A 12,021-nucleotide genomic window follows, 5' to 3' on the forward strand; every position below is an offset into this window, starting at 1 on the left:
TGTGCTCCAGGAAGTGGTTTTCTCAAAGCCAGGTGATGGGCATTTCCTCCAATCAGACTCAACCAGCAGCAGAAGTCAGAGCTCAGTGATTCATTTGTTTGACAAGTAAAACACATGGATTGATTTCACAACTACAACTGTGAAAATATACGGACAACTTTACAATCCTGGAGAAAGACTGACCATCATGTCAGAACGTATCCATCTCCACACGAGGTAATTTCAGTAGTAGTTTTCTATATGTAAAAGAGAAGGTGATCATTTTTAATTGAGAGCCTGAATTCAAACAATAGTCCTGAGAGTGTTTTTTCTTCTTCTCTGCAGACTCTTTGTGCTGGTCTGTGCAGCTGTCATGTCGTTTATCATGTGTTCAGATGTCGCTAGAGGTGAGCGCAAACAAGCCAGTGTCTGCTTGGCTAAAACTGCAGTATGTGCAGCGTCAGTGAGCTACAGCTCATCTTAATGTAAAGGACTCCTGAAAAAATATCATGAGGCATGTGTTGACTGATTGGGTTGGAGGGAGACAGCCAAATGTGTGTCCTTAAATCTACAGCTGATTGTTTGTACAATCAAGGAAATGTGATATTTTCTTTTTATATTCCCCGTAGCTTGAAAAGTCAGGATTGAGCTTGGCAACTTTCAAATGATAGATGTTAAAAAAATATATGGATTTTGTAATATTTGGTAATTGAACTAAAATGATGGCATAAATTGGGCTTACAATATCTAAGTGACTCTAATATTACACTTAGTATAACTGGAAAGAACTCAACAACAGCTTTGACCTTGGGTTTTTATAGTGTCTCATTTAGTGTGTAAGAAATATCACACGACAGGGAGTGCAGTTATAATTAATATCAGTACAGCTGAAATGCAGAAGTCAATCACAGTTGTGCCGAAGCACAGTATAACGGCACAGCACTGAGTGGGGTATTCCTTTTACAAGACAGTTCTGGAAGACTTGTTTACTATTGTTTACAGTTAATAGTTTAGTGTGGATCTAATCTTTAATATTAATCTGCCAACAGAACTAGTTGTAGTACATAACATAGACAGTTGCCACGTAACGCAGAAAGCTTTTCCAACAAACTTCTTTCAATTATTTCTACACTGAAAAAACTCAGAACTAAGCAAGTGTTTTTTGCCTATTGCCATTATAGAATATCAACCAATCAATCAATCTTTATTTATACAGCGCCAACTCACAATAAAACGTTATATCAAGGCGCTTTTACAAACAGAGCAGTTCTAGACCGTACTCTATGTTAAATTATTAACAAAGACCCAAAATCAAAACAGGGTAAGATCCAGTCCAATCTTGCAGGCAGGACTCAGTCTGATCTCATCCTAATCCACCATGAGCAGAGCACTGTAGCAAACCTCCTTTTTAACAGACAGAAACCTTGAGCAGAACCAAACTCATGATAGACAGCCGTCTGTCTCGACCGAGGTGGGGATGGAAAAAGGGACAGAGGAGAATAAGAGAGAGAGAGATGGTAGTGATGAGACGAATAGTAGTAGTTGTTGATTGGAAAGAGGGATAGAGGAGATGAAGAGAAATATCAAAGTGGTGAGACGGATAGTAGTAGTTGTAGCCGCTGGAGTCTGGCACGTCTGTAGCAGCTCATTAAACTTCATAAGGCACATTTAATTGACACGTCCAGATAAACTAATATTTTAAAGATATCAAAAGCAAGTTTTAGATGTAAAAAATCAAAACTAAAATAATATGTCAATAGAATAGGCAAAATGAACATTTAACATTACTAAAATTGAGAAATGATTCCTATTTAAAGAATTTTGACACATGAATTTTGCTTCTTAATAGGCAATATTTTTGTACCCATAACTAGAAATTCAGTTCTACAGTAATCTGGACTTGTCAGGTGAATGTGGCTTATATCGAGTTTAATGAGACATGCTTTACTAGAAGTAAGAGAAAAACTTGATCTGTTTTTAGTTTTTGCAGCGTACATTTTACCACAGCTACTTTTTTATGTATGTGTTTTCCTAAATGTATCATTCAATCAATGAAATCATTTGATGCTTGGTTACCGGTGTGTTTTTTTATAATCCTAACAAAGACTGTTGTAAAGGTTATTAATAGCATTCAGAACACCAGAGCAAGGTGAGTCATGCAGTAAGAAGTCTCAGTGCTGTAATACTCTTATCAGAACTAATTTATTGCCTCTTGTTCGATCAAGCTACCTGGTAGGACCTACTGTGTATTTGTCAGTACAACAGCAGCATTACTTCCTTTTCCTTTCTTTTACACCTTTAGCCAGTCCAATAACAAGACAATCAGACCCTGGAGTGAAGAACAAAGTCCTAAGACGACTGTACGCTCCAAACAGGTCGCAACATCAGCTCTTTACTGGCAGTCCATCACCTGAAACTGGACTCCAACATGGACCTTCCAGGGAAACTGAGACAATCTGGAATCAGAGAGAAGCTTCGTCAATCATTGACCAACAATCAGAACCTGTGTGGTTTACAGGCGGTGGCTTTGGTTACAACCAAAACAGCCCAGATAACAGACACTCCCATACTGGAATGACAGAGCAGAGTGGAATGCCGCCAGACGACAACAACAATCGACATGTGGGAGAAAACTTGGAGAGACGTCAAAACAGAGTAAATTACCTCCCTGAAACCAGACATGTTTATAATTCATCCCCACTGATCATTAGGAAATCATCACACACAGAAGCTGCCAGTCCTTTCGATCAGCGCTCCAGTCTGCCGCAAGTTTGGAACCCAAACATTGTTCAGAAATCTTCCCATCAAGAAAACTTTCATTGGAATAACTTTTCAAATAAAGTAGGAGATAAAAGTGTTTGGCAACATTCTCACTTTCCTCCATTTTCATCTCAGACTCGTAGATATCCAAGCCCTTCCCTGCCAACTCAAAGAGGGCATTACAGCAGCTACGAAGAGACAAATGAGCCCGCTGAATCCGGGACGACAAGTACATCAAGAGAGATTCAATCAAGAAACTATCTTAGCGCTGCGAGCCAGACTCTTCCTTATGCACCATTAATCAGCAACACCTTAGACGCCTATGTTATTGAAAACAACCACAGACCAGAACCACAGAGATCATCCATCACAGGTTTCTCCCAAGGATGGCAATCTGAGAGAAGCAGTGAAACGGCAGGAAGGAAAAACATCCAGTCGTATCTGTTTAAAGATTCCAAGGCGTCTGTCAGTGGACATCAGTTGTTAAACACAGGAGTGATGGAAGGACAGAGCACTTTTCCTACAACAGCATATATGCAAAGACCATCTGATGCACAGGTTTATGCTGAGTTTTCTTCAGATTTCCAAGAAAAAGGTCCAAATCTACTGTATCAAACTGCTGATGTGGCTCAAACTGTTACGTTCACGCAATCTCATCACACAGCAGCAGAGACTCAAGCCCAAACTTTGGTGCGTCCTCTTCAGGGGTCACATGACACCAGGGAGCGTTTCATCCCTACTCCTTATGCAGATTTTCAGGGCAACTATGCCACTAAAGGAGGGAAACCTGCACTCAGTAGCTTGGTCAATCCAACCACAAGTGAATCAACGCAGCCTCAAAAACCTGAACAAACCAATAAAGGCATTTACGGCTTCAGAGGGTTTCAAAATCCTACATGGAGAGCTCTGAAGGAGCCGTCTGTTCTCTCATTTGGAGGTTTGAATGACAGCGCAAACTCTCGGGGATACACCTTTGATAAAGGAAAGTATAAAATGACGAATGTGTACCCAGCTTTGTCACGAAAGTATAGCTTTAAGCAAAGAGTTGTAACCACTATGGCGACTACAACACCAGCTAAATTAGAGAGACAACACACAGATTATTCCTCTCCTTCCCCTGGTGCTTTTGATATCCCTCAAATATTAAGCACTCCAAGGCCAGTTACATCAGGATTTATGGAAGTACGGCCTCCAAAGTCTGAAAGTGATACTGGTTTGCATAGTAAAACTGATAACAGGAAGTTTAGGATCTTCAGAAGGATATATGGTGTCAAAGGGTTTAGTAATCCACCACTTGAGGGAGCCAAAGCTTTACCTCGACAACTAGATGAGTCTACCAGAGTCCAACAGGACTTGGTGGGATCCAAACTTAGAAGCTCACAGGTCTGGCAACCAGAAAGCAGCAGGATTCAGAGATATAGGCTCAATAAAACAGAGCAGGAAACAAAAATAAGAGACAATGAGCCACCTCTAAAGACATCAGGAAGCGCCAAATCAGTCCACAGGCCTGCACCTCAAAGATACAAAAAGCACCGCAGGATCTATAATTTTCGTGGATTTCAACCGGTTCAAAACGGAATTGGAAATGCAACGAACAAAACAATCTGGAAGAACAAAGAACACTCAGCGAGTCAGAGAATCCCCTCCGCTTTTCTCAGATCAACGGGGCCTCTTAATGTTCAGTCTCACCTGAAACCTGACCCAAGAATGTCAAACAAAACCAAACCCGTTGCAATGAAAGCAAGTCTGCTTAACAGTTTTACTAGTTCTACAGTGAGAGGTACACGTGTGAAAGGAAAACCAGCTAATACCAAATATCTCAGTGTACCCACCTCACGAACCAATGATGCTGTAAACGCAGCCATAGTCAGGCAACCCAAGCCACCTAAAAAAACATTAAGAGCATTCACTTACTCTGATGTTCTTGGAAGTGCTTCGTACAGAAGTGTCAGTGCAACAACCCAGACACCAGTCACACCAGCTGCTATCACCGCTACCACCACGGAAAAACCAGAGGTGGCTCATCTGACCTTGAAGTCAGAGGATGCTGTGTTTGATAGAGAGAACTCAAGCAGAGGCCCTGAGGAGGACAAGTTAGGGGATTTCAGTGGTGTTGAGGAAAACAAGATGGATATAAGAAGTACAGACACTGACCTAAAAACATCAGACTCATTTCAGGATATGGAAGGAAGTGGAAGTGGAGATTTAAATCCATTTGATGTTTTTTCAACAAAGAGTAATGGATTTAGTGATGATTTGCAAGAACTGGATTATCTCAGAATATCAGCTGGGAACGTCTCCTTCAAGTCAATGAATGTGTCAAGTAATGAGAGATGACTGAAGCTTGATGTATTCTCATGTAGTCTGAACAACTTCAATAAAAGTTTGAAAATAACTTGGTTTTTTTCTTATGTAGAAGTAAACCAATTTATGTTATTTTTAAATAATTAATGGAAAAAATCTTAGATTGATAGTATATATGTTGTTAGAAATTAAAAACGTATAATTCTATCAGAACATTATATAAATAAATAATTGTATTCTTGTTCAAACTTTGTTAAAGCTGCTGTTAGCAGGGATAGTGTAAAATGTTACTTTTTTTCTGCTGGGTTTGGAGAAAAGGTCATAATACCCATCGGTACTCATCCTGGAGTAATTTGAGACTCTCTGTGTTTTCCAATGCCTCTATATCAAGCACTATCATGACTGCACACGCCGATCTGTTGGGGGGCTAAGAGGAAATCTAGTTGGGAGGGATAGTGTTGACATTCAAAGTCACTCTCTCTGAACAGATGTTTACTCTGTGACTACCAACAGCAGCTTTAACAGTACAGCTTTTACACAAAGTTGGGTACATAAGCTAACATGAATGAAAATTATTAATGACTTCATTTTTTTGGTACAAATATATCAATTTGGCTGTAACAAGAGCTTAATGCTTCATAGTAGATGGATGTGTTTTGGTACCTTTGGAAGGAGCAAGTCGAGTAGTGATGTGCGGATCGATACGGAAATATTGATACTTCCGATACCAGATCTTTATACTCTAAAATCGATTCTCAAATCAAAATATCGATACTTTTGATACTTCAATCATTTGAGGCAATGTATATCATTAACAGGAACAAAGTGGAAAGAAACTAAATCAATGAGATCTCTAAATGATACGCGGTTGGTGGGAACTACTAGTTCTAGTTCTTAATAATTAAACAATAATTTATTGTAATTGTTTTATTGTTTTACTTATTTTCTTTTTTGTTTATGTTTAAAACACCATTTTCACATATTTCGTATGATTGTGTCCTCTGTTTGGTTTTTCTGTTGTTGTATTAGCTCAGCTATATCGTAAATGAGGCCTCTACCTCGATATACTATATATAGATAAATAAATTACTCAGAAATGCACTACTTTTTTAAGATTTACCAGACACAATAGGTGTATTTGCACAAAGTATCGGTATCAGATCGGTATCGCCGATACCAGCCTGAATTTTACTCAGTATCGGATCGGAAAGGGAATCGGTGGTATCGAACATCACTAAAGTCGAGCTGTTTTCCACATGTGTGGGATCTTCTCGTCTCATCAAAAACTTTTTCCCTTTATGTGAAACTGTGGGTACAACAACAAAACAGTATCAACATTATATTTTTCTTAACGGTCTAAAAACAGTGGGAGAAAATAATCAAATTAGAGCTTTTAAAATGTAATATAAATACAGGGCCATCAAATATAATGGCATCTTGTTGTGTAAAGTTTATTAGAGAAATGTGGATGGCTGATCATTTCTATACAATTAAAAGAAACTAAAACTGACGTCACTTTTCAAACTGAGATAACAATTTTATGTTTTTTGCCTGCTAAATACATGCCATACTTTCCTGTTTTTCTGTCTTTGTCAAAGTTAACATAAGATTTTAGGGTTTGTTGGACAAAGCAAGACAGTTTAAGACAACACCTCGGACCCTGGTAAAATGTTGTATATTTAAAGTTCTGTTTGATGTTTTACAAAAAAATAAATCCAGAAAACTACCTTTAGTCCATCTTGATCATAAGTGAACAACTCTATGTACCTTACCTCAAATATTTACTTAGCTTGCACTAGATATCACATTTATTATGGTCATCCCTTATGGGCATGCCAATCAGAATACAATATATAGGAGTTCAATATCATTATCATTATCATTATTATTATTATTATTATTATTATTATTATTATTATTATTATTATTATTAATAATAAATTAGGTAAATCATGTCTGGTCATGCAGCATTTCTATGAAATTTCATCCCCCGACTCTAACCACAAGTCTACTCCTCTCCTGGCAGAAACCGAAACCTTCTGATGAGTGGAAAATCCTTCGAGGTCAAACGTGGATTACTATGCATGACTTGTGCCTCATTTGGCGAATGATTTACATACTGTAATGTCGAGCATGAAAGAGGGAGAATGACGGAAGGTCATACTTGAGGCTTTTTATAAATTGATTGTATTCCCATTCCTTGTGTCCTCATTTTTCCAGGCAGGCAGTGGCTACTCAGCGTGCTGACACAGATTTTCCATCTCCTCTTTCTCACTTGCAGGACGGTTTACAGCATGCTGGTCTCTGGGTTAGATGGAAAAAGTTGATCTTCCTGTTTGCAAGAAAGGTTTTTCTGCTGACTTTTGCCAAGTCGTTAGTATACAAAGAGAAAATTGAGGAAACAAGTAGTTAAGTGGATTGTTCCTGTTGATTGCACATACATAGGACACTCTTAATTCAAGGACTGAGCTGCACTCATATGTATTTATTATCATAATGTTGCTTTAAAATTTGTTTTGTTAATGGCAGGTATTTTGATAAGTGATGAAAGGTGAACTGACCTGCATTGTCAGCAAGAGTAGATGCAAAGAGGTGTCCACTAGATGGCATCACTCTTCCATTTTCTTTTTCCTTTCGTGACCTTAAGTAATGGATTCTGGAGTTCCCATGCTTTAGTGTCCTGTGGGGAAAAGGAATTTGCAAAACAATTTAAAGAGGAGAAGGCAAACAACATAATTTGGTCTTTTTAAACTAAAAACAATGAAAAAAAGAGACAGTCAGAATTATGTTTTGGCTTCCACCCCTTATCAATGAGCCAACCAAGCGACTAATTTCAGGGGCACTGGGTCCACTCTAAGCCCCCATGAAGCTCCTAACAGGTCCATTCACACCACCTGACCCTTCACTTTTTCCCAGTCGGCCCACAACTCCACCTAAATACCAGTTTCTACGCTTGTCCTCAATCTCCCAGCTCAAAGGGGCCCCACAGCGAGGAGAGGGTGGGAGGGTTCGAGGGATCTGCCAGTCAAAGTTAAACACATTGTATGTTGGATTAGCACCCCCCCCACACACACACACCCACCCCACAACTACCACCACCACCATATCAACACCCGTGGAAAGTGGAACCGTACACTTTCCCATAGAGCCGAGAGGAACTGAGGTGATATGATGTTTTTGAGGTTTCCTGTAGGCTGGTTCAAAGTCCCCCCTCTCTTTTGTGTAGAGTGTTTGCCTGTCTGGTTCACACACTCCCTTCTTCTTTTTTCCAAGTGTGTTCTCACCTATAATGTTCCCTGCGAGTGTGTGTGTGTTTATCACAGACAGTGTGGTGTCCTTTCGCAAAAGCCGCCCCCCCCCCCCCCCCCCCCCCCCCCCCCCTCCTTTCACCGACTGTGAGGGGGAATTCTGTACCATGTGTCTGCGGTTTTCAGGGAGCTTTCAAGGAAAATAAAGCACAGAGGCCTCACAGCCACCCCTCACAAACACCCACCCACCCACTGAACACACCCTCCTCTCTTCTCCTCCCTCCCTTCTCCTTCCTTACCTTCTCATTTTCCCTCAATCACTCACTCCGTGTGGCACTTTCTTTTACAGTTCCCTTCCTTTATTCCTTTTTTTCTCAGACTTTCGGACGCAGCTTGTAAAAAGAAGAAATCCATAATCATGGCGAAGATTTTCTTATGAGGGTAGAGAGTGGGTGAGTGTTAGCTAATGGGGGGGTGAGTGAAGAAGGGGAGGGAGTGGGAGACAGAAGAGAGAAAGGCTTTTTGTTTGGCTAAGTACACTATGAAAAAGAGGGGGGCGGTGAGGAAAGAGAACTGGAAATACATTAGAAAAATGTTTGCATCTGCTGTGGCATTCATGGGTCAGATTACCTCTGAGGCAATGCAGTAATGGGCCCAGACCACGCCATCCTCTTTGGTTTGACCATAACTGCATGTGTAAACTTACTTAATTGAGTCTGCGGTGTTTAACTTTGTCTTTAAATCTATATGGAAAGAGTGGGAAATAGGGAGACAACAAGGGGGGAAAGTTGTGAGGATTAGCAGAGGCAGCTTGTGGCGTACAGACAGTAATCCTCGGCTTTCTTGGCTCGGTCAACACACAGTAGGTTTACGTAAGCTAAAACACCTGTAGCATTACTTATGGAGCTTAATGTGGGAACTCTGCAAGGAGAAAAATGGCTGCTCTTTCACTGTAGATACCCTCTGTAGTGAATGATGGGAAGGAAGTAATTTAGGAGCATGGATGGATTAGAGCCCACATTAACATTCCCACATTCGCAATGGGAGCAAAAGCTATTTCCGTGTCCTACATCTAAAGAGTTTCCTGTGGTCCGTACCGTAGAGGAAGTCATAAAGACGGGAAGACTTCCTGTATTGTTGCCAGCGTACAGCAGTACAGACTGTACATGCTCTGTAAGGCCAGAGATGATGTAAACAGTAAAAATAGCAGGCCTTTCAAAGAGGCCAACACGTACATCTGACTGAAGATTCATACTGCTGCTTCATTCCAGTACTTCTCCCTGGCTGGGGAACGTGTTTTTACTGGGATAAGCCGGCATTGGAAAGGATGTCCCTGCAAAATAAAATCCACACTTTCTTACATAAATCTTATCAGAGTTGTCTTTATAATCTTAACAGAGTATTTGCACTGCATGCTCCCAGGCAACGTATTGTATGTTTCCTAATCTCTGCAGCCTTTGTGCTGGTACATTTTAATGCTTAATTTGACCAGTTTGGAAGCCACACTTTATATTCCATTTCTCTGGTTTGTAAAAAGAGTTTTTAATGCCTGAACAGGCTGCATTCTGATAAAACCTGGAAACCCCTTTAGGGGTCAAGAGGGTCAACCTCTCAGTCATACTGATATTGCCAATATTCTGCATTTTGATGCATATTGGCTTCGGCCTTTTTTAAAAATCCGACAGCCGATAATAGATCATTTTATAACTGAGTTAATTTGGCTCTGATGCAGCCGCACCACCAGGTAACTCCAAGTAGAGCATACAACTAAACTGAAGTGAGTGCTCGGGTCAAAATCTTTCAATATTTGCTAAATCACGGGACAGAAATGACATCGTCTGCAGAAACAGTAGCCTAGCTTGTGTTCCATTTTTCTCCTTGCAGCTTCTCATTACAGGAGACGAGCTGAGCAGCATCTGTTGTGGCCCCTACAATTACTAGTGATTTAAAAATTCACACAACCACACTTTAAAAAAACTGAAATATCTCCATAAAACAAAGATAAGTGAAAGATTAGCATTTCAGTTATATTGACATTTTAGAAAACATATTTACCAAAGAAAACTTTAGAGATATTTATTTGTTTAAGTTTTCATTGAACTTTATAAGACATGCTGCTGAGCCTCAGAGCTCCCTGCACTTTTTGTTAGAATTTTAAAACAAAGATGTCTATCGTCTAAGATAAAAAAAAACCTTTAACATGTTGCAAATCTGAAAAGATGTTTAATGAACATATGCCTAAAGGCATTTGAACAAAGTTAAATGTTGGAGTTTGTATCATTCAAAATTTTGACGCCAATATTTCCCTTTTTACTGCTAATTAATATCCGCTCCAAATATCGGTTATTGGCATCCTTGACTACTAATAATCGGTATCGGCCCTGAAAAAAACACATCGGTCTATCTCTAGACGTATTATATTGTGTTGTGTAGTGTCATATTTAATCATGTCTTCAACCTCTGTCATATTGTTTTAAAGTTAAAACAATGTGACAAACTAAATTGTCGGACGGGTATGTCCTTCTTTGCGAGTTCACTGTTTCTTTGGTGTTGTGTGGTATCGTGTCTTATTCTTATATATTGTAATGTGTCACATGGTACTGTATTTCAACTCTTGATGAAGATCCTGTGATCTAAACTAAAATCTCCAGAGCAGCTTTTGAACGGTCCCTATGGTTTACTTTTAAGAGCCATCTTCATGTGTTTCCTGAGTCCACCCTGCGGTGTGTAATCAACCGAGGTTATTGAGTGTATTTCCTCCCCTTTGTGCCAACAGGTTCATGTCGGTGTGTTTATACACAGATACAGTATCACACACTCAGACTGAGGAGATGATACACCCGCTCGGCGCTCACTCAGACACAACAGGTCCACCTGTTGGCGTGCATCCAGCTCACCTCTCTGCGACTGAACCCGGTGTCCTCTTGCTTTGGCTTCCCTCCAGCATCCCTCCTCCTTCCCCTCTCTTTCTCTCTCCCGTCTTGACTGGAGGCGGGCAGTGTCGCTGCCCGTTGCCACAACAACCAGATGGCAGCTGTGCCCATTCGTTCGCCTCTGCTCCTCCATTCTCTCTTTATTCAAGCTGATGCTGCTTTAACATTTCCGTTTTGCTCTTAACTGAGAGAGAGGCCGACATTCAAGTTTATCTGACTGCTCAAATCAAACACAGAATAAAAGTGTCTGTTAATGTTGTGGATTTAGAGATTTCTGTTTGCCAAGGGGCGCAAGAAAAGAAAGAGCTGACTTTTTCATTCACAAAACCTTGTCTTTTAAAGAAAAGATCCTTTCTTGTGATAGTTATATACGGCCACTGTATTGTGAGGATGGCTTGTTCAAGTATGTTACAGGGAAAGGAAAATGTCGCTGCTGAAACAAATCCAAAGTAGGTCTTAAAATCCCCCAAGGACTCACTTTGTTTAAGATGAAGAGAATAAAAGTTGAAGGACAATGAGCCATGAAGAGAAGTAGGTTTCAGTAACCATTCAGATGTGATCGTATGGGCTTCCTCTGCTTTCAGTCAGGTGCTCCTGAGCTTTTTATCATCCATACTAACCTTATTTTTACACAGTGGAGGGGAAGTGAGGGGATCTGCTCTGCTGCATGTTAAGGCCTGAGCTGTGCGTGTGTGTTCTCATTCCTATTCATTCCAACGGTATGAATAGATGTCTGGGTTGAGTTACTCGACCATCTGTGGAAGACAATGACACAAGATCCCTTATATGTTGACAGT

General features: G+C 40.2%; 1 protein-coding gene across 3 annotated transcripts; it reads left to right on the forward strand.

Annotated features, from left to right (window-relative positions):
* Positions 1 to 20: 20 nt before the first annotated feature.
* On the forward strand, positions 21 to 7,239 carry LOC117807211. Of its 3 annotated transcripts, XM_034676372.1 has the most exons (4): positions 21 to 216; positions 325 to 386; positions 2,282 to 2,634; positions 7,070 to 7,239. In XM_034676372.1, the coding sequence occupies exons 1-4, from the start codon at positions 188 to 190 to the stop codon at positions 7,166 to 7,168; spliced, it is 543 nt and encodes a 180-aa protein (XP_034532263.1). In that variant the 5' UTR covers positions 21 to 187; the 3' UTR covers positions 7,169 to 7,239. The 3 variants fall into 3 exon arrangements, with proteins under 3 accessions (XP_034532263.1, XP_034532261.1, XP_034532262.1); XM_034676370.1 differs by lacking the exon at positions 7,070 to 7,239 and having other exon boundaries at positions 23 to 216; positions 2,282 to 5,134; XM_034676371.1 differs by lacking the exons at positions 325 to 386; positions 7,070 to 7,239 and having other exon boundaries at positions 23 to 216; positions 2,282 to 5,134.
* The last annotated feature ends 4,782 nt before the right edge of the window (positions 7,240 to 12,021 follow it).

This window comes from Notolabrus celidotus, chromosome 23 (genome assembly GCF_009762535.1).
Source record: "Notolabrus celidotus isolate fNotCel1 chromosome 23, fNotCel1.pri, whole genome shotgun sequence".
NCBI classification, from domain to species: Eukaryota; Metazoa; Chordata; class Actinopteri; order Labriformes; family Labridae; genus Notolabrus; species Notolabrus celidotus.